Raw genomic sequence first — 23,084 nt, forward strand, 5'->3', positions numbered from 1 at the left:
GACCAGAAGATGCCACATTATTCCCACAGTTGGCTTGTTTAGACAATATTTAAACATAAAGACTTCTTATTCACTAACTTTCATCAAACACAAATCAAAAGATCAAATGTTTGGCATGTTCCTATCAGAAATGAAACTGTAAATTATTATATTTAGCTTGTGTTATTATGTACGTAGTTGTTCTCATTAAAAAGTAAAATGTAAAAATATAAAGAATGATACAACCAAACTGTTTTCTGTCAAAAATAATGAAAAAAGTTAAAATGTTAAAGAATAAAACTGTAAAAAGTAAAATAAATGTAAATGTAAAAAAAGTCACATAGCCCTTAAATGTTATACTGTAGGCCTTCATCATCATCATCATCATTATCTTTAGCACATGTCATTATGTACTTAGTTGTGTTAAAAGATGAATATAATAAAATCTTTGTACTCATTAAAAAGTGAAATAATACAGTAAAAACAATAATAATGTTTTTAAAATATAAAAACAGTTTTGTGGTGTTTAACTTGACTTGTTCAACATCATCATCATCATCTGTCACACATAATGAAAAAAGTTCCACATTAAAACATGAAAGGATGTCTCAGTATTTGTTCATGAATCAAAAAGTAATTTACATCAACATGAACACATTTGAACTGATGACAATTAATTTACTCTGCAAGAAAACATGAATAACTTCTTCACTGTAGCATTTTATGATTAGTAAGAAATGTTAAAGAATAAAACTATAATGTAAATAATAATATATGTAATGTAATAATATAAATGTAAAAAGTAGTAAAACGTAATAAAACAGCATCTCATTACATGGCCTTTAAACTATATACTGTAGGCCTTCATCATCATCACTTTTTTATTTAAAATAATCAAATAAAAAATATGTTAAATATTTAAAAGTCTGAGTTTCACTTTTCATTGACTGATAAGTGAGTCAATGTGAACAATGAATGAACCAAATCAAAAAGTAAAGTTAAAAGAAAAATATATTCATCATTATTATGCAGAATAGTTATTATATATGTGTTACGTGCCGTGTGGTTTCTGTGGTTTCTTGCTTGTTTTTCCTTTTCTGCAGGTACCACCCCCTTTTCTCCCCACTGACTGGCATCAGCTGTGGCTCATCAGCTTAAGAACCCTGTGGAGCTGATGCCAGGGCTGGCAGTTGACTTCCTGGTGATCCTGGTGTTGCTGTCCAGCTGTCCAGCGGTGTGGTTTGTCTGCCACTCATTGATTGGTTTCCCTTGTTGTTTTTGGAAGCTCGTTTTTAGTTGATCGTTAATGAATTGAGTTTTTGGTTTGGATCTCTTGTGTTTTGGTATATTTTTGTTTGTGTTGTTTTGTTTGTTACGTCCCCACCCCCTAGACACAATCGGGGTTGTAACAATATGACAGAATACACAAAAAATCTGTAAAATAAAATAAAATAAAAATACATATTACATTGTTCACTTTATGTTGAAGGCATCTTTTAACCCCTTCAGTGCTTGTTCCTTTGTGATTCTCCTCCAGGCCTCTGGAACATCAGCTGGCTCAGCCTTGTATTCTTCAGCAAATCTGTCATTGTATCGTACCAGTACATACTTCCAGTAGTCAGATGCCTCTATGCTGGGATCTGGAGGAATGTTCCAGTCTGGATAGTAAGTGTGATACTCTTTGTAAGGATGAGGCTCCCATTTAGTATCTGAGTTTCTGAATGTACGTTCACTCTGCACATTAGTTGTACACAGTTCTGGAAGCAGCTTCTTAGTGTTTGAATTCCTGCATCCACCAAGACCTTGTGGTCGATGTAAAGCTGCATGATGCTTATCGTGTCCTTTTCCTCCAGCCTCACAGGGAACTTTACAAAATGGACATTGCTTTCCACAACCAAAAACTCTCTTGAAAAGCTCATCCTGTGGTTTGATTGGAAGCTTGTTCAGAGTCTCAGTGATGTCTTCAGACTTTAAGAATTCCTCCTGAAGCTGTTTGTTCAAGTCTTCTATTGACATTTTGAGGCTGTTGATAAATGGATGACATGTGCTTTGGATTTGAAACAGGGATGTTTTTTCAGCCTCCACTGAGATTGAGATGTCTTTAATCAAATATTTCTGCATGTTGCTGATGAGCTCTGTGATGCTTTTAATGTTGTCTGGCAGTTGAACACCATCTGGTCCTTTTGAGGCCTGCTCTAATGCTGCTGTGATTTTATCAACTATGACTTGAAGGATCTTGTTCTTCAGTTTGCACAAAGTTTTGTCCTCCGACATTTGTTTCTGGATTTGCTGAAATATCCAATCCTTAACATATATTTCATAATTACAAATGTACTTGACGCAACTGTCAAAGTCATCCTTTTGCAGCAACTCTTCATGAATGTTGTACTGGAAAAAGGAGCGGGAGCTGTACTCTGCTGAATGAGAACCTGTCACTATTTCATCTACAATGTCTATTCCCAAATATCTATTGATGAACTCTTCCACAGCAGGTTTGATACAGACCTGGACAAATTCCTTTGCTTTGCGTTGACAATCATCTCTTTGTTTGTACAAATCAAGAAAATCTGTCAAGTACTGACTCTTGTGTTTCTGTAGCTGAGTTTGAGGATCTTTATCAGACAAGTATTTTTGGTGCATTTTGAGGAATTCCCTTGAGGCAATGCCACAAATGTGAAGTTTCAGGTCAAACTCAAACTTTGCATTGGTTTTGTGATACTTGTAACTTTGTTGAAGGGATTCATCCATTTTTTCAAGAAGATCTCTTGTAAAAGAGTCATGGTAATCTGTGTTTGTCTTTCCTTTATCGAGCACAAACCGTGTGCAAGACTCAATGACACCGTTAGCAAAGTTTTGCAGATCTCCTAATCCCCGAACCACAGACTCAGCCTTATTCAACCAGGAGTTCAGATGGTCACAGCTGGTTTTAAATGGATCCTTCCCAAACTCCTTCAGATCTTTAATCTTTTGGAAGTTCTCATTTACATTCCGGTTTGAGAAATTTTTTCTCAACTGGTTGAGAATATTTGCTGCAATGTCTTGTTCTTTCAGGTCAGACACATTTTTAGTGGCTTCAGTCCACATCTTTTCAAACTCATGTGTCAGCTGATCATCAGACAGTGTGGAGCCTTTACAGGCACTCAGGAGTTTCATGACCTCGTCTTCAATCCCTTCTCTATATTTCCTCAGAATGTCTTGAGCCTGTTTTGATTTTTTTTTTAGTTCAAGGACAAAATCCAGTTTATTGTTCGCTGAATGTCTGATTTCCTCGGTAAGACTACTGATACTTTTGAAAAAGTCAGTTTTGTATTTTTCTATCAGATTTACATTCTGGTCTTTCCTTTTGTAGTAGTTGGTGAGTTTCTCCTTCATTTTTCCTTCTTCAGTTGCTATTTCTTTTGACACCTCTGATTTTTTTGGTTCAACCAGTGTGCTCCAATCTTGAATATCAAATTCAATGTCAGAATTCAAGATTTCCAACTCTGCTTTTTGTTGCCAGGAGAGGATTTCTTTTGTGAACTGCCATTCCCATTGACTGAACTCTTTGCACAGATTAACATAGGCACGGGCTACAAGAGTGTTTCTGAAACTAAAGATGAAGTTCTCATATTTCACAGCTTTCCAGAGACTTCTCATCCATTCTAGAAACTCTGGGATCTTTGAGACTTGATTGCTTTGGTTTCTTTTTACTGTCTCCAAAAGATGTTTCTTTAATTCTGCTAAAACTGCACTGTAACCTGTGCTCACTGATGCCATCGGAGGGGTTCCATGCCAGAGTCCTGGGATGTTCCAGTTGTTTTTGTCCATGTCATAGTCCAGCACATCTGTAAATACTTTAATAGAAGGATTCTTTTCCATTTCAGCAGCAATTTGTGTCATTTTATTGAGCTGATCCAAGAGATGCTTTCTGTCTGTGAGGTTCTTTGCATGAGCTGAAACTCCAGAAACATTTTGATGCACAAAATGACAAACTGGCTTTTTACCAATGTCCTTCATTCTCAGGAAAGCATGAGCTACAATTTGCAGAATGTCTTTCATTTCTGTTAAATTCTCCATTGCAATGTTAATAATGGTGACGTCACTTAAACCAATCACAAATGTTGCCATCTGGTTGTCATGCTCATAACTGCCTTCTAGTTCTGCCAGATCAGGAGACTTTAGACCCTCTGTGTCAATGAGAACTATAAAATCAAAGTTCAACTCACGTTTCATATCTTCTCCAACTCTGAGGAAGAGCACATAAGCTCCTCTTGTGCATCTGCCGCTGCTGACAGGAAACTGCACACCAAACATGGTGTTGAGGAGTGTTGACTTCCCTGTACTTTGAACACCCAGCACAGTCAGTACTAACAGTCTGCTCTGTTCTCCAACCTTCTTGTGAAGCTCCATCAGCACATCTGTCACCCATCTCTCTGGGATGTTGGAAGCATCTCCATCCAAGAGCTCTAAAGGAAATCCATCCAACAGCATTTCAGCAGCCAAACCAGGGAGACGAGATATTTCATCAGCAGTGTTTCTTGAGTCATCAATTGAGAACTCATAGATGAGTCCCATCTCTCTCATGTAATGCTCTACTCCTAGGAAGCTTTCCAGCAAATCTTTATCTAACCTTTCCATGAGTTTGATGTCTTTGATGTCTGTTTTCTCACATTGCTCTTTTAATTTGTTGCGCAGATCAGACAGTTTGCTCCGTGAATGTGCATTAAGTTTGAGTTTCATCCACTTGAGAAAAAAATCTCTTTTCTCTTTGTCACTTGTGGAAATGGTTTTAATAAAACTCTTCATTCCTTTGGAAAGATTTTGTTTGCTTTGCTCCTTCCTAATTTTATCTTTTCCTTCCTGTATCTGGCATTTGTATTCTTCAAGGCCTGACTCACCAGTTTTCAATCTACACTCATCTTTCTCTAACTGTGATAATGTTTTCCAGTTTTCTCCCTGCAAAGGAAGTTGTTGTTTCTTGTAGTCTGGTATACTCTGCCTCTCAATATCAACCATGATCTCCTCAACTGCTTTCTTTTGTTCACCACTTGTGGTTTCATCCACATCCAGACCAAGCTCAGCAGCTTTTCCAACCATATTAACAATGTTGAATGTGGCTGATACATCTGACAGTGAGGTCTTGATAGCATCACAAAGTTTATTTAACAACTCTGCTACATTTACCCTTGAGTCTTTAACTTTCACTCTGCTATTTGGTAGCTGTAACTCTTTTAGTGTTTTCCTCACAGACATCATGTCCTCTTTAGAGCTGTCCTTCCGATTAACAACCAAGAAGAGTTTGGATTTCACATCTTGAAGAGAAGTCAGAATCTTGTGCTCTTTTTCTTCTACTTTGTCCAGGAACACAAAGGTAGAAGTTGACTCTTGAACAAGAAAATTGAATTGTTCCAGTGACTCACAAATGTCTCCTCTCAAATTGGCAAAGGCAACTGGCTCTGGAAATATGTCAAGATCTTCTCTGCCACAGGGAAGGAACCAGCAAACCTCCACCAAACCATTGGCTATTCTTCTTTTAAGACTTCCTCCTTCCATATCTCTGTGTATGAACAACTTGTGATTCTGTTGGCCACAACTGAGAACATGATTCAAAACCTGTGACTTGGAGAGACTACAGTTTTTCAGCCTGACAAAGGTAAAGAATGGTATATTTGCTTGAACAATGTTGTCTTCAACAAATCCTCTTGATTCAGACAAATCCTGTGGACGCCACTCTTTGACGATGTCTCTCAGAGCCCACAGCATCAGAGTAGACTGACTGTTATTGCCATGAGGCAACAGCAGTGGGACAGAAAACTGACACATTGACATCTTGAGGGCCATTTCCTGTTGCAAGAAGCTGTCAGCACAATGAAAGAGTGCAACTATGAGGTCCAGAGGGTTAACCTTGTTGTCTACAGTGTCATCTGTAGTGAGCTGGTCAAAGTCAAACAGATCACTGTTTTCATCATCATCATTGGTTGATACTTGTGTACAGTTTCTGCATTCTGCGTTGATATGAAAGAGTTTCCTGAGAAAGCACCATGGTATTTTCTCCAATGATTCAACAGTATCATTATAAATATTGTTTTTGTTGATTTCCAAAAGAGAGTGAAGAGTGAGCTTGTTGGGATAAAATTTCTGCAGTCCAAGTTTGGAGAGAAAGTTGAAAAGGGCTGGGGAAGAGAAATGAAACATAACTTAAAAAACTATCAACTCTTTATGACTTCACATGTTTGAAAATGTGTGTACTAAATGTGTGTGTGTGTGTGTGTGTGTGAGAGAGACTGAGAGAGTGAGAGAGAGGGAGAGAGAGAGATGCAAACCAACCAGACCTCCTTTTTGTTTCTTGTGAACATGTTTATCTCAGCTGAATGTAATAATTAATATTGTCATTGTTTACAGTTGGATTGTGAACTGGAACAAATTTGTTGTTTTTACACAAAGTCCACACAAGTCACAAACATCCATATTTTTTGTAGATGTTTTAGGTCCAGACAACAGTCCAATTAGCATTTTGCTAAAGCAAAATTTAAAGCAATTTGTTTATTTCATAACAGCAGTTTAAGATCCAGTCAATTCAGCCAATGCATTCCAACTCTTTCACTTCCCACAAGCACTATTTAAACCAGAAACATGAAAAGAAATCAGAATTATTCTGATATCAACATCTTATCCCTGGCCAACAGATTCTGCGTTCATATACAGACGTCTGTTTATAGAGATGAATAGTTTGCTTACCTGCTGACCCCAGTATCACTCCCTCTTCAGGGCCAAATTCCTGAGCAATGATCTAGAATGAGTAGAGGACAAACATTTTGTAACTGGACACAGTCTATTTTATGTAAATTCAGACTTTATCAGAGACAAATAACTATGTTCTCCACCTGTGGTGTGAGGAACTTCTGTATCCTGCAGCAGAGGAAAGGTCTGTTCAGTATGCTGCTGACTGAGGGTCTCTTTTCAGGGTCACAATCCAACAGCAGAGCCAAGAGAGAGCTCAGTTCTTGGGAGTAGTGATCAGACACAGGAGAGTATGAGCCACGGATGATCTTCAGACATAGTTCCCCCATATTGCCAGCCTTAAACTGAGAGGAAACACATTTAGTTATAACCACTGCAGGGAACCTGAGGAAAGGAAAGAGAAGAGATCTAAATCATTATTTGGGAGAGCATTGCAATACTGTGTAAGATACATTAAATCTACATAAAGTAATAAACAGCTCACACACAGAATACTTACTGCAGGCTTTAGAGTGCACATTTCATTCAGGACACAACCTAGGGCCCAAATATCACTGCAGAGGGAGAGAAAGTCAAGGAGAGAGCAGACAAACAGGCTGAGATCAGTTATGAAGGCAGTTTTATATTTATTCAATAAGTCACTTTAAGATGGAGAAAAAAGGGTTTCATTGCTGAGAAAACCATGAAGTGGACATTGAGATTGAGAGGTTATTTAAAAACACAACATATAAGGCTTTACTTCCACTAGATTACTATGTTAACAGTAGGTCTACTAATTTACCCTCAAATGAGAAACAAAAGCATAATGTTTGTACCTTTTGTTGTTGTATGGTTTGTTCTCACAGATCTCTGGTGATATGTAAAGTGGTGTTCCTATGTGTGTTGTTGCCAGTTCTCCAGTCCTGGAAATGAGAAGAGAATAGAAATCAGTATTATGATTTATTATTTCCATTTTGAACTTTGCTCTATAGAGATCTGCAGTCAGATGACATTTTACAAACCTGTTCAGCACTCTTGCAACTCCAAAGTCTCCAAGCTGTACAGTCCCATCTTTAGTCAAAAATATGTTCTATATAGAAATCATAACAGACATAATGTCATTATCATGAGGCTATACAATAGAAATAAAAATGCATCATTACTAAGGGAAGATCATGTGATGTACCTCTGGTTTGATGTCTCTGTGGAGGATTTTTCTATCATGGATGTGTTTTAGTGCCAAACAAATCTGCACAAACCAGTCCAAGATCTAAGAAAGACAGGAATATAAAAACATTGAACAAGTCCAAATACATTTTACATGATGAATTGTATCCACATGTTGTAAAGTTTCATCCTAAAGATTAATAGACAGATCCTTCAATAGTTAATATCTTACTTGCTGTTCTGAGAAAAGTTTTCCTTTCTGAGACTTGATCTTCTTGGAGAGGTCTCCTCCTTCACAGTAGTCCATCACAATATACAGACAGCTCGTGTCTGCAAGATTTTTATACAGCATAAGGAACATGGTTTCATACACATATCATGCATCAGGATATTTTTGCAGTAGATGACCTCTGTGATACTTTAAGTAAAGAACTTGGATCATTTATACCTTCAAAAGATTCCTTATACTGGACAATGAAGGGATGACTCATGTTGGAAAGAACTTTAACTTCTTGTTGAGCTTTCTGCCTCTCTTCAGTCGACATCTGTCAAAGTGAGAGGAACAGATAATGTGAAAGAGCAAAGTAATAAAGCAAAGCTCAAATGAACACTGAAATAGTGGAATATTATACATATGGTGCTTACTCTAGATATGAAAATCTCCTTGATGACATATTGTTGTCCATCTTCTTTGGATTTGACAAGGATAGTTGTTCCAAATGTACCTTTCCCAATTTTCTCCAACGTTTCATACTTATCCATGTTAGTGGAATGACTGTCACCACGTGTTTGTTCTACAGAGACACAAATAGCTGATTACAGACAAATAGGCATACAGTAGGCAGAAGAAGGAGCAGAAACAATGTTGTTGAGGTACTTTATACAAAGTAACCTGTATTGTGAACTACGCTGTCACTCAGAAACTAATGTTAGCGGAGCGATGACCTCCAGCATCAACAAACGAGACCTGCTGATTAAGACACACTGAACAACTTAAACCAACTCTGAGATGAAGAAAATAACTGTTCAGTCTGTCTCATCTCTGCTGGAGAGAAGACTCTTTTATTAATAAACACAGTCTGATTAATAGTTTTTTGTTCATTAAACTTTGAAATTGACCATCAAGGAACTAAAATCACTACAGACTTCTTTTTCTCTCTTTCTTTTAGTTTTGACATTTACACTAAAGTGGGTGTTTGTCTGAATTTAACTCATATTTAACATCCCTATCACACCATCTTCATCTGCTTCACTCTGAACTGATGCTGAAGAAAAGTTTAACTCACCAGCAGATTGTTCATCTTTAAAACATATAGGAATTTCCTTAGATTCATCCTTCATGGACTCACAGCTGGGTAAAGGAGAAGTTGGTCTCTGCTTCTGCTGCTCTGAGCTTCAACACAAACAGAGATTTGAGTATAAATAATGATGAAGGGATATGTGTCGTGAACAGTTAAAGATCTTCATCTCACCTTTGAGCTTTTGTCTCGCTGTCATGTTTCCCACACAGATCGGTTCTGGAGGAAGTGTTTCCCTCCTTTTTCTCCATACATGGATTCATAGCACAGCTGACACCTTCACACAAACACAACAACATGCTGTCAGAGCTGCACTCACTCATTTCAACAACACTGAGAAAGTTTACTTGGAAAATGATCACCTGCTTATTCCACATCTGTTCAGATAATTAATATCCTCAGCTACATATATTTGTTAATACAAAATGAAACATCCAACTTTCCATTTTTTGGGAGTCTCTCTGACTGTTCTGAGGGATTGATGAGCAATGAAAGGGGCCAACAAGTGGGAAATGTAGCTATCTCTATAAGTTTTACTAAAACACATAACTTACCAGTATTATCAGTTTCTTTGGTGCCATAACCAGATTCTGCACCAGAAGTAGAGGTGGTCGATGGACCTGCAGTGAAATAAACACATTAATTAAACATGGTCTAACTGTTTAAAATGCAGAAGGCTACTTTACACCCCCTTTATAATCTTTCTGTGCTGTGTTAACTTGCACCTGTGACCCTTTTCCAGCCATGTGCTTTAATAGTGCTCCTGGAAAGGGAATTGAAAGAGTAAGCTAATACTGTTAGCCCTTCAGTGCAGAGGCCAAACTGGACCTGTATCTGCCTACATTTCTATTCTGCAGTTGAATTCTTTATGACATCTATGTGAACATCACAGTGCCATAGATAATGTTAGATATTAGATTATGGCATGCTGTGTGTGGAGCAGGTGACCATATAAGGAAATCTGTCATGAGCTGATGTTGGCTGGTTCTAAATATAACCAAACTGAGCATTCAGAGCCTTTTTGATTACTTCAACATACACTCACCTCATTATTTGAAACTTTGGCCATTTTTAATTTATTAATTAATTGAAAATGAGTGGACTCAAGACCGACCCTTTTAGACCATGCGCCGGTACAGTGAACATTTTTCCGCCGTTAAAATACCAAAGTAGATTTGGACTCGCCCCAAAGACACTTTCGCCATGCGTTATAGATATTAAAATAGGGCCATAACAGTGTTTTGTTTAAGAGCACCTTAGTGATTGATATGTGAAGAGGTTTGGCTCTGAGGTTTGGGCTCAGCTGCTTTTATGAGCACTGCTTACCTTTTTTGTTTTAGTTAAACAGTTGAACTTTAACTGTCTTGTCTAAGAGGATTGTTGTTGGACTATAAGTTACTGGAATGAAGATTTAATTGAGGAGAAACACTGTATTTTGTGTTTTCATGGCATTTTTACACGTTAGCTTATTGTGGTGCACTTTTATATTTGTGCTTAATCATTAATTGAGTGAATGGATTTGAATATTGACTCTTGAGAATCACATTTAAAATAGATGTGAACTGAAACTATCAATTCTTAAGGCTGTGTACCTGACTTCTCTTCTTCTTTGTCCATCTTTATGTCTGACTCTGCAGTCCTCTTCATAAACCTGGGGACAAAAGTACATTTTTATTTTGTACATTGCACCAATGGAACCATCAAATATATAATAATATAAATCAACAAAACCTGCATTCTTCATGTCTCTTTTATAGCATTTATACAACAATCAACTATGAAAACTCAACAAGTCTGTGTCAGTTCTGTGTCATTGGGTCATGTCATATCTGGAAGTGTTATGTTTTTGTTTAAGTCACTGACGACAGCAACACAGGAAAATGTTACTGAAATCATTTTTGAAAAAAAGCTAAATTAAAAAAAAAACTATTAATGATTTACTGGTCAACTACGAACTGACTGTTTTTTTTTAATATAAGTAAAATAATATATTGTCTACTCTGTTTCATTAAGACCAGATAATGTAATATAATATGAAATAAAACTAAATAGGAGAGATGTAACATGTATGAGGTGCAGAGAGTGAAACCAAAGTTAGTTTAGGTTTTTTTGCATTTGTTCAGAATTTTTTTAAGGGTGCAGTGTTAAAATGTTGTGATGAAATATTTGTATGTTTCTACGATACATTTGTTTTGTCTATAATCAGTCCATAGCAGGCACGTGCACACATAGGGCCCTACCTAGGGGTGCTTGAGCCCCTGCCTTTTTTACCTCGTATTCAAAAGTACCCTCTGTGTGTGTGTGTGTGTGTGTGTGTGTGTGTGTGTGTGTGTGTGTGTTTTTTTAAATAACATTAATAAATTCCTGTTAGGGATGTAAAAAAACGGCGGTACAAAAACTCCACGGTATTCTACCGTACCCATTTTCTTGTAATACGGGGTTGTTGTGTGTGTTGAGCCGCTGCTCCTCTGTCTGTTTTGGCTCTGCTCTGTCACAGAGCCGAGAGAGAGAGAGATAGAGAGAGAGAGAGAGATAGAGAGAGAGAGACAGAGAGAGAGAGAGAGAGAGAGAGAGAGAGAGAGAGAGAGAGAGAGAGAGAGAGAGAGAGAGAGAGAGAGAGAGAGAGAGAGAGAGAGAGAGAGAGAGAGTGAGGGAAGCAGCTGTCCCATGGATAACTGAGGAGACGTGACAGTGGAGCAACTTGAACCTGAGATTCTATTTTTGCCGAACGTCAATTTAGCACAGGGCAGATTGTGCGGGACAGGAAATCGTGTACAAAATACCAAATAAAACACTGGGTTAATTTTCAAAATAAAATGCACCGTGTTTACGGCGGATCATATTTCCCTCACTACATGTCTGAAGTACAGGTCCGAGGTTTAGATATAAAGTTTATTGTGACTTTGATAATGTGAATGAACTCATGTTGAAAGAGCAAATGCAAGTCACTTTCACCTACACAGTACACACAGCTAAGTAGTTTGCTTTCTATTAGCACTTTATTTTTTAATTTTACATTAATTTCTATATTATGTAAAGGACCGGAAAAAAACTTTGGCGCGCTCTGCACCGCACATGCTGCCCTTTTCTGAGTTTGAGCCCCTGCCCCTCTATAATCATGTGCACGTCCCTGCTGAACAGCATGTAAGGGTTAAACAGATGCGCTCAACGTGTGTCTGCGAGCGCATTTTCACTTATAAATGGTGTGTTTGTGTCAGATATTGATGCCTTGATGACAGAGGTTATAGTTTATTAGCAGATTAGAGCTGTTTGGGTAGATAAAGGCTACACAGACTCGGTATGAGAAAGTGCTTGCATCGGGAAAAAAAAGAAATATATATATTTTTAAAACAACGTATTTTCCGAATTTACCCAGCAACAAGAAATACTATTTTCTAATTGGCTGGTAGGTCGCTGACTCGGGACAGATATGAACTCCTCGCTGTTCATTTCTGTATATTATATATTAATGTCTCTATTAATTTCTGTATATTGGGCTATATATATAAATGTCTGTATATTATTAATGTCTGTGCGGTGAACTTGATCACGTCAGAAATGTGAGCTGCTTTAAATGCGTCTCAAGGTCAATGCGTGAGACTTGAAAGCTTTGTGGTTCATATATCCTGTAATTATACATTTTAATTTCTGAATCAAGCAATCTCTGAAAGTTACTTACATGTTCTTGTTCCTGATCAGTCTGGTTTTCTTCTCTGCAGCTTCAGTTTTCTCTCACGCTGCTCTCTTTGGTGCTGTTGATCAACTTTAAGTCCCCCTTTCTTTATAACAACATGGTACTCTCCCTCTTCCTGTTCGCCTGCTTTTTTTTCTTCCTCTCTCTATGTTCAGCAGTGTAGAGTCCACTAGGTGTATTACTGCCCTGAACAGGTGAAAAGTTTAGTTGACTTAGTCCCACCTCATATTTCCTCATATAATTCTGTGTCATGCAGGAACTTCAACACTGCTTTTATAATCAGCTGGTGGTTCTCATTATGGACAAGAACAGATTGAACAGAAAATACCTCTATTCCCAGATCTGACTGTCTGTCCAACTGTTTCTGTACATCCACACTCACACAGCCTGGTGGGATGATTCACTATGTTATGTAGACACTGATTTCATCACGTTTTAACAGAGTCTCTTCTGGTACCATAACTACAATGCAACCACAAAAACACTCTTAACCTGGGGTTGAAAAGAGAAATAGCGCCTCCCTTTGGTGTCATTCTGCCATAGCCTCTTCCTCTCTCTCATCATACTCTCCTTCATTGTTTCCCTCAACTCCTCCCATCCCAGTGGTACATTTACATCTGTTTCATTATTATTTAACACACTCTTCAGATTGCCATGATTAAAGTCTCCAGCAGTTATAAAGACAGCATTGGGATATACTATGTTGTTTATTATTACAGGGCTCTCAAGTTTCATGAAATGTTTGGAGTGAGATTCAAAGCATGCTCCCTTTCTGTTCCTGTGAGTTGTTAACTGATAGGATCAATGTTCAGTTCATCTGAGAGAGGACAGGATCTTCCTAGAGCGGTCAAATTTCCTGGTTTGTTTTCACGACAAGTCAGCAACTGTAAAGTTTCATGGTAGGATGGATATTCTTTTGTTTTTCATTCACTCTATGTAATTACTTCTGCTAAGATGTTTCGGTTTTGACTGTTTTGAAATAAAAAGGAACAAGAAAATCAATCAATCTTTATTTATATAGCGCCAAATCACAACTAAAGTCATCTCAAGGCACTTTACACATAGAGCAGGTCTAAACTGTACTCTTGAACTCTCTTTCCCGTTTCTATGTTTTATTATTGTAAGAGTGAAATTATGTTGTAGACTTAATTGCGTACAGAAGTTTAACTATAACTGAGCAAACATAAGGCTACTTTCTAAACGAAAAAATTAAATTCAGGAACATTTATTTATTTTTATTATTATTAGTTCATATATATATGAGAGTATGTTCAAATATGTGAAGCACAGTGTAGATATATCAGCCATTTAATAGATAAAAGCTGCTCATTCATGTTGATATGAACTGGGATAAACCTTCCTGCTGTTACTGTTAGATTCCACACGGTGGCAGCAGAGGACCCTAAATACAGAGAGCTATATACTGTACACTCACTGGCCTCTTCATTAGGAACACCTTTGCAATGCAATCCAATACAACAGCTCTGTTTTAAATTCTAATTATTTAAAGATAATACATTTTCTGTTTTTGTAAACATTTTCAAAAAAGTAACAATTCTACTTTATGTTTATTACTGAGGTCATAGTGGGTGATGGTGGTGTACTGAAGTGAATTATATTGACTGGTGTTCCTAATATTTTGCCCCCTTCATGTTAATGGAGTGGACAAAATACTAGGAATACCATCTGATGTATTGAAAAGTACATAGAAGGTTATAACATTGTAACTCCCATACATTTAACATACTAAGCTATTGCTTGAGTCCATTTGTTTATAGTTGTTTACATTAGTGTACTGTTGCACCCAATGTGACTCTTGTCATGTATTGAGATTCACAGCCAGCTAAACTCTCCCTTGCATCATATCCTCCAAGGAACAGGCAGATGTTGTAGTAGGTTAGGATTTATTACAAGAAAGTGTGAAACTGAAATGGACATATAAAAATACAGAAAGACATTCATTAATAAACAATATAGAATAGCTTGTCATATATGAAAGTTAGCTTATCATAGCTCATTCATTAATACACAATTCAGAATAGCTTGTCATATATATAAATTAGCTTATCATGGCTAGGAGGACCAATCTAATCTCTACCTGTAGATCTACATGTAAGTATTCACGGGTGATTCAAATTATGATACTGAATATGACAGAACTAATCAGGTAAGTAATGAGGGAAGTAACACATTAGTCATTGAACTCAAACTAAACAACACAGTATATTACATCAACAGTCAATTCAATGGTCTCTTGAAGGCTGAAATCTACCGTTACTAATAATTATCTTTAACATGTTCACTTACTTATATTTCCACTCAAAGGGCTAATAACAAATATAACTAACTTAATAACTTCATATACAGACGGAGCATTTTTCCGTTGCCATGACACTACCAAGCAACTTCTTGTTACATCACTTCCTGTCTGCTATTGGCTGAGGCTGATAAACTATGCCCCCTAGTGGCCTGGGAGTTCTAGCAGTAAATACACAGTTTCAATATAAGTAGACATAAGAAACTTGCAGTTATAGTTTTAATCTTCATTTATTTCCTATATATATACAGATTCATATGTAACTTTAATTTACTTAAATTTAACAGATATTCAGTCCAATTCAGTGTTAATGTTATTGTTGCAGTTTCACTAAATGTCCAGCGGGTGGCGGTAAACATCTGTAGAGAGAGAGAAGGAGGTAGTGTGAAATATAACGAGCAAGAGAAAAAACACAAACTTGTTATAATTGTTGAACTTCAATGTTAAAGTTGTCGAGAAGAGACCTACCTTGTTTTAGGATGTTGTTGTTTGCCAGAGGATGAAGGAGGATCGCTATTAGATGTGTTTTTGATGACAAATCCTCCGGTGAGTGTGTTTTTCTTTTCAGTAATAAAATAAGAAACTAATATTATTATTATTATTATTAATGCTCACTTCATGACTGTGGGTGTAAAAAACTACAACGGAGGCACTGTAAACGTGTGTGATGTGAGTAATATGAGATGTGAGTTACTATTGCTGGCAGACATTATTGCCTCGTGAAATGTATTTTATTTTATTTATGGACATGTTTGTTATGCTCTGTTTGTAACATTGAAGCTAGCAATAAGCTCAGAAAAGGGTAGAAATAACCATAAGACATTGATATGAATCAGCATACTATAATAAATAAATAACTTGACATTAACTGAGGTATTGTTCTGGATCTTCAGAGAGCTGGAGGTAAAACAGCGACCCCTGCTGTCCGTGTGGGAGAGTCTGAGCCAGGACGATGCTGTACTTGGATGTTCTGGATATTCACTTGGATGTCAGATAAGTTTAAGCAAAATAAAAGAACAATAACTGAACTGAAACTACATAGTCAACTGAATAAAAGGAAACTTACTGACTTGACTGAACTGAAATATACTTGCAAAGAAATAAAACAACAATTAGCTACTGAGGAATAAATAAAGGAGGAATATAAATTGAATGTGATACTACCTGGATAACAAAAAGAACTGAAAGGTGGATAATTTAATTTCATTCATCTATTTATTTTGGTTTATATTTGAAAAGCTTTGGAAAATGGATATATTTCAGTTGGTCAAATATAAATTAACATACAAAAGGGTAAAATCATCCACCTTAACGGGTCTACATGTGAGATATTTATGTAGCTATTCAGTTGATACTGAGCTTGTCTCAATACAAGTGTTGTTAGAATATGTTGGACAAACAGAGAGAGTCTCAAACATCAGATGTCAGAATATAAAACAGGAATTTTCTTACATCTAAAAGCACAATGAGAGAGATTCAAACTTAAATTGAAACATGAGTCAATAAGTGATAGAGACAAACAGAGAGTCAGGAGTCAGGTAAACTGCTGAATATCAGTTATGATGTTTAACAATAATAAGGGACTGACAAGACAAACACTTTTACTTTAACATATAGATTTTTAAATATATTCTCATATTGTTACATCTAACAGTTATTTATATATGTAGATTAGATAGACTGTGCTGTCTCACTGTGCTGATTACAGACACTCTTATGAATATGACCTCTTAATTTCCCATTTGAAAAGCTGAACTGTAGATTTGACACTTGTGCCCTCATGTGGTAGAAGGCTGAACTGCTCAGCATTGTATCACTATGACTTTGTTGTGTTCACTGTGTGCTTTTTAAATGGTGACGTGGTGCTGAAGTATTTATTCATACAACAGATATCCTTTAATCTTCTGCATAGTTCAATAATATACGTAAGTGGCTAATTATCAGAGCATCTACTGATGTCCACTGGCTGAGTTTGTTAAAGGACTGGTCCACCCAAAACCTCTTCTAGCCCAATTCAATGAAGATTAATGGGATTTAATTTGTGGAGGTCACAGAATTAAAAACAGCAGTATGTTTTTCTATAAAGTGTGACTGTTACTGTGAATAATCCAGAGAAAATGCTGCAAAAAATGTCAAATTTGTTTAGTTGAAAGTTTCAGAATTGTTGAGAATGTGTCCAGAGTGTGGGAACATTGTTTTTAGAAAGTCTTTTAAATATAGTTTTTTATTGCATCTCTACTGTAATGGGGTGGTGGCTGAAATCCCAGTGACAGATATCTCAAAAACTGAAAAATAGAGAGATATTCCAGCATGTAATAATAACCCTCTAAATACCTGTATACCACTCTGTTAATCATACTTTCTAACATTGCGTCTTAATTTAAATCTGAACATGTTCTGAGTCTGTAGTGTTGATTAATAATGGATAACTGCTGTTGACACTGTTGTCCCATAATGCAATGCACAATGGAAATAAAGGATCTACTGACAGCTGGTAAAGACTGACACCGTTGTTGTCAGTAGTGCAGCGGCTTTAAAAACATAAAACTAAAGTAATACATTTGGTGTCATTTATATTTCTACATGTGGTGGTTTTATGGCTTTATTATTTATTATGAAACATATTTAGCCACATGATCTTTGTACATACAGTATATTATCACTATCACTTATCATTATGCACATAACTATACTGTATATCAACATGTAAAAAAAGAAGAATAAATAAACACTGACAAAGCTCAACTTCTTTGTATCTTGTTTAATTCATTGTGTGTGAAAACATGTAAGTCAGAAGTTCAACATGATCAACAGACCAGAAGATGCCACATTATTCCCACAGTTGGCTTGTTTAGACAATATTTAAACATAAAGACTTCTTATTCACTAACTTTCATCAAACACACATCAAAAGATCAAATGTTTAGCATCTTCCTATTAGAAATGAAACTGTAAATCATCATTATATTTAGCTTGTCATTATGTACGTAGTTGCAATCATTAAAAAGTAAAATGAAAAATATAAAGAAATAATACAACAAAACTGTTTTCTGTCAAAAATAATGAAAAAAGTTAAAATGTTAAAGAATAAAACTGTAAAAAGTAAAATAAATGTAAATGTAAAAATCATCATCATCATCTTTAGCACATGTCATTATGTACTTAGTTGTGTTAAAAGATGAATATAATAAAATCTTTGTACTCATTAAAAAGTGAAATAATACAGTAAAACAATAATAATGATTTTTAAAATATAATAAAACAGTTTTTTACATCATCATCTGTCATAAATAATGAAAAAAGTTTTAAATGATAAAGAATAAAACTATTTAAAAATGTAAAGAGTCAAAAAAGTCAAAGTTTCATTACATAGCCTTTAAATTGTGTTATATAAAATATTAAAGAATCTGTTCCACATGGCCTTTGTTCTTCATCATCATCATCATCATCTTTATATTTAACTTGTGTCATTATGAACATAGTTGTACTCATTAAAAAGTAAAAGTAAAAAATATAAAGAAATGATACAACAAAACTGTTTTTTAAAGTTAAAATGTTAAAGAATAAAACTGTAAAAAGTAAAATAAATGTAAATGTAATAAATGTCATTACATAGCCTTTAAATGTTATACTGTAGGCCTTCATCATCATCATCATCATCATCTTTAGCACATGTCATTATGTACTCAGTTGTGTTAAAAGATGAATATAATAAAATCTTTGTACTCATTAAAAAGTGAAATAATACAGTAAAACAATAATAATGTTTTTAAAAGATAAAAACAGTTTTGTGGTGTTTAACTTGACTTGTTCAACATCATCATCATCATCTGTCACACATAATGAAAAAAGCTCCACATTAAAACATGAAAGGATGTCTCAGTATTTGTTCATGAATCAAAAAGTAATTTACATCAACATGAACACATTTGAACTGATGACAATTAATTTACTCTGCAAGAAAACATGAATAACTTCTTCACTGTAGCATTTTATGATTAGTAAGAAATGTTAAAGAATAAAACTATAATGTAAATAATAATATATGTAATGTAATAATATAAATGTCAAAAGTAGTAAAATGTAATAAAACAGCATCTCAATACATGGCCTTTAAACTACATACTGTAGGCCTTCATCATCATCATCATCGCCATCATCATCATCATCATCATCATCACACTGGTTACTATTCACATAATAATAATAAAATAATAATAAAACCCCAAAATATATTAAATCATGACCCTTTGTCATGTGGTCTTTGTATGACATCATCATACAACAAAAAAAACATCCGTATGATCACAAACCAAAAAATGAAGATAAAAACATTTTCTCCATCATGCAGAATAGTTATTATGCATGAGAGAGAAAAACAAAACATCTGTAAAATAAAATAAAAATACAGAATAATAATAAACAGTAAAATAATTAGTTTTAAAAAGGTTTAACAGTTGATCATAACTGCTTCCAGCTTTTCAACCCTGCAACTTGTTCAACTCATCATTTATTATTCATCATGTTCATCAGATCAAATGATGTCACACTATTCACTGTCAGCAGCTGGTTTAGTCTGTATTTGAGTTTAAACCACAAAGTCACATTTAAAAGAAACAACATTTAAAATAAAACATGAAAACATATTTTAGGTAATGTTAATATTTCAGTCAGTTCATATTTTTAATGTGTTGATCTGCTGAAAGCTCTGAAGTGTTTAGTCATCATGTCCTTTTGTTCAGTTTTGTTTAAAGACATTTTTACATTGTTCACTTTATGTTGAAGGCATCTTTTAACCCCTTCAGTGCTTGTTCCTTTGTGATTCTCCTCCAGGCCTCTGGAACATCAGCTGGCTCAGCCTCATATTCCTTAGCAAATCTGTCATTGTATCGTACCAGTACATACTTCCAGTAGTCAGATGACTCCATGCTGGGATCTGGAGGAATGTTCCAGTCTGGATAGTAAGTGTGATACTTTCTGTAAGGATGAGGCTCCTGTTTAGTGTCTGTGTTTCTGAATGTACGTTCACTCTGCACATTAGTTGTACACAGTTCTGGAAGCAGCTTCTTAGTGTTTGTATTCTTGTATCTAACAAAACCTTGTGGTCGATGAACAGCTGCATGATGCTTATCGTGTCCTTTTCCTCCAGCCTCACAGGGAACATTACAAAATGGACATTGCTTTCCACAACCAAACACTCGCTTGAAAAGTTCATCCTGTGGTTTGATTGGAAGTTTGATCAGAGTCTCAGTGATGTCTTCAGACTTTAGGAATTCCTCCTGAAGCTGTTTTTTCAAGTCTTTAATTGACATTTTGAGGCTGTTGATAAAAGGATGACATGTGCTTTGGATTTGAAACAGGGTGGTTCTTTCATCCTCCTCTGAGATTGAGATGTCTTTAATCAAATATTTCCGCATGTTGCTGATGAGGTCTGTGATGCTTTCCTTGTTGTCTGGCAGTTGAACATCATCTGGTCCTTTTGAGGCCTGCTCTAATGCTGCTGTGATTTTATCAACTATGACTTGAAGGTTCTTGTTCTTTAGTTTGCACAAAGTTTTGTCCTCTAACATTTGTTTCTGGATGCGCTGAAATATCCAATCCTTAACATATATTTCATAATTACAAATGTACCTGACAAAACTGTTAAAGTCATCTTTTTGCAGCAACTCTTCCTGAATGTTGTACTGGAAAAAGGAGCGGGAGCTGTACTCTGCTGAATGAGAACCTGTCACTATTTCATCCACAATTTCTATTCCCAAAGATCTGTGTATGAACTCTTCCACAGCAGGTTTGATGCAACATCTGACAAAATCATCTGCTTTGCGTTGACAATCATCTCTCTGTTTGTACAAATCAAGAAAATCTGACAAATACTGACTCTTGTACTTCTCCAGCTGGGTTCGAGGATTATTGTCAGACAAGAATTTTCTGTGCATTTTGAGGAATTTCCTTGAGGCAATGCCACAAATGTGAAGTTTCAGGTCAAACTCAAACTTGATTTTGTAATCCTTGCTGATATCTTTAAGGGACTCATCAATTTTGTCCAGAAGATCTTTTGTGAAAGACTCAAGATAATCTGGGTTTGTCTTTACGATATCAGCCACAACATATGTGCAAGACTCAATGATGTTATCAGCTGTGTTCTGTAATTCACTTTTTATCATTTCATCGTCATTTCTGCGGAACAGAGTGAAGGTCTTTGGACATTTTACATGCTCATTCCTAGCCTTAAACTCACTCTTCCCTATTTCTGTTAGTTCTCCAATGTTCTGTAATTCCTCATTGACGTTACGGTTTAGGAAGTTTTTTCTCAACTGGTTGAAGATGTTTTCAGATATATTTTGTTCTTTCAGGCCAGACACATTTTTAGTGACACCAGTCCACATCTTTTCAAACTCGTCTTTCAGTTGTTCATCAGATCGTTCAGAGTTTTTACAGTCACTCAGTAGCTTCATGACCCGCTGCTCAATCACTCCTCTGTATTTTCTATGAATGTCTTGAACCTCTTTTGAACACTTTCTCATGTGAAGTGCAAAATCCAGTTTGTTGTTCACAGAATATTTAATTTCCTTTGCAAGACTGCTGACGCTGTTGAAAAAGTCCATCTTGTATTTTTCTATCAGATTTACATTCTGGCCTTTATTTTTGTAGAAGTTTGTAAGTTTCTCCTCCATTTTTATTTTCTCAGATTTGATCTTTTCTGACACCTCTGATTTTTTTGATTCAGCCAATTCATTTAAATGTTGGAGTTCAGAGTCATTGTCAGAATTTGCAATTTCCGACTCAGCATCTTTTTGCCAGGAGAGGATTTCTTTTCTGAACTGCCATTCCCATTGACTGAACTCTTTGCAAAGGTTGTCATAGGCCTGAGCCACAAGAGTGTTTTTGAAACTAAAGATGAAGTTCTCATATTTAACAGCTTTCCAGAGACTTCTCATCCATTCTAGAAACTCTGGGATCGTTGAGACTTCATTGCTTCTGTTTGTTTTCACTGTCCTCAAAAGATGTTTCTTTAACTCTGCTACAGCTGCACTGTAACCTGTGCTCACTGATGCCATCGGAGGGACTCCATGCCAGAGTCCTGGGATGTTCCAGTTGTTTTTGTCAATGTCATAGTCCAGCACATCTGTGAATGCTTTAATAGAATGCTGTCTTTCCATTTCTGCAGCAATTTGTGTCATTTCATTGAGCTGATCCAGAAGCTGCTTTCTTTCTGCGAGGTTCTTTGCGTGAGCTGAAACTTCAGAAACATTTTGATGCACAAAATAACAAACTGGCTTTTTACCAATGTCCTTCATTCTCAAGAAAGCGTGAACTACAATTTGCAGGACGTCTTTCATTTCTGTTGAGTTCTCCATTGCGACGTTAATAATGGTGACATCACTTAAACCAATCACAAAGGTTGCTAGCGGGTTGTCATGCTCGTAACTGCCTTCTAGTTGTGCCAAATGTGGAGACTTTAGACCCTCTGTGTCAATGAGAACTATAAAATCATAATTCAACTCACGTTTCATATCATCTCCAACTCTGAGGAAGAGCATATAAGCTCCTCTTGTGCATCTGCCGCTGCTGACAGGAAACTGCACACCAAACATGGTGTTGAGGAGTGTTGACTTCCCTGTACTTTGAACACCCAGCACAGTCAGTACTAAAAGTCTGCTCTGTTCTTCAACCTTCTTGTGAAGCTCCATCAGCACATCTTTCACCCATCTCTCTGGGATGTTGGAAGCATCTCCATCCAAGAGCTCTAAAGGAAATCCATCCAACAGCATTTGAGCAGCCGAAGCAGGGAGACGAGTAATTTTATCAGCAGTGTTTCTTGAGCCATTAATAGTGAACTCATAGATGAGTCCCATCTCTCTCATGTAATGTTCTACTCCTACTCCTTCCAGCAAATCTTTATCTAACTTTTCTATGAGTTTGATGTCTT

At 36.1% G+C, this 23,084-nt stretch overlaps 3 protein-coding genes across 5 annotated transcripts in view; all 3 read right to left on the reverse strand.

Moving 5' to 3' along the window:
* The window catches only part of LOC128358604 (interferon-induced very large GTPase 1-like), a 232,892-nt gene that overhangs the window by 198,023 nt on the left and 11,785 nt on the right, over positions 1-23,084 (reverse strand). The window lies entirely within an intron of this gene.
* LOC128360772 (serine/threonine-protein kinase Nek1-like) overlaps positions 1-23,084 on the reverse strand; it is a 74,893-nt gene that overhangs the window by 39,991 nt on the left and 11,818 nt on the right. The window lies entirely within an intron of this gene.
* Positions 1,453-23,084, reverse strand: part of LOC128358656 (up-regulator of cell proliferation-like) — a 125,806-nt gene continuing 104,174 nt past the window's right edge. The window contains exons 1-9 of one of the 3 annotated variants that reach the window (XM_053319003.1): positions 8,294-8,336; positions 8,078-8,175; positions 7,865-7,948; positions 7,701-7,768; positions 7,515-7,601; positions 7,199-7,253; positions 6,843-7,043; positions 6,697-6,748; positions 1,453-6,131 (exon numbers count right to left, since the gene is read on the reverse strand). In XM_053319003.1, coding sequence (XP_053174978.1) covers positions 1,453-6,131; positions 6,697-6,748; positions 6,843-7,043; positions 7,199-7,253; positions 7,515-7,601; positions 7,701-7,768; positions 7,865-7,948; positions 8,078-8,175; positions 8,294-8,336 — 5,367 coding nt within the window. Of the gene's footprint in view, positions 6,132-6,696; positions 6,749-6,842; positions 7,044-7,198; positions 7,256-7,514; positions 7,602-7,700; positions 7,769-7,864; positions 7,949-8,077; positions 8,176-8,293; positions 8,337-23,084 lie in introns of those variants that run through there. The other 2 variants (XM_053319010.1, XM_053319019.1) reach the window with 2 other exon arrangements.

This window comes from Scomber japonicus, chromosome 1 (assembly GCF_027409825.1).
Source record: "Scomber japonicus isolate fScoJap1 chromosome 1, fScoJap1.pri, whole genome shotgun sequence".
NCBI lineage: Eukaryota > Metazoa > Chordata > Actinopteri > Scombriformes > Scombridae > Scomber > Scomber japonicus.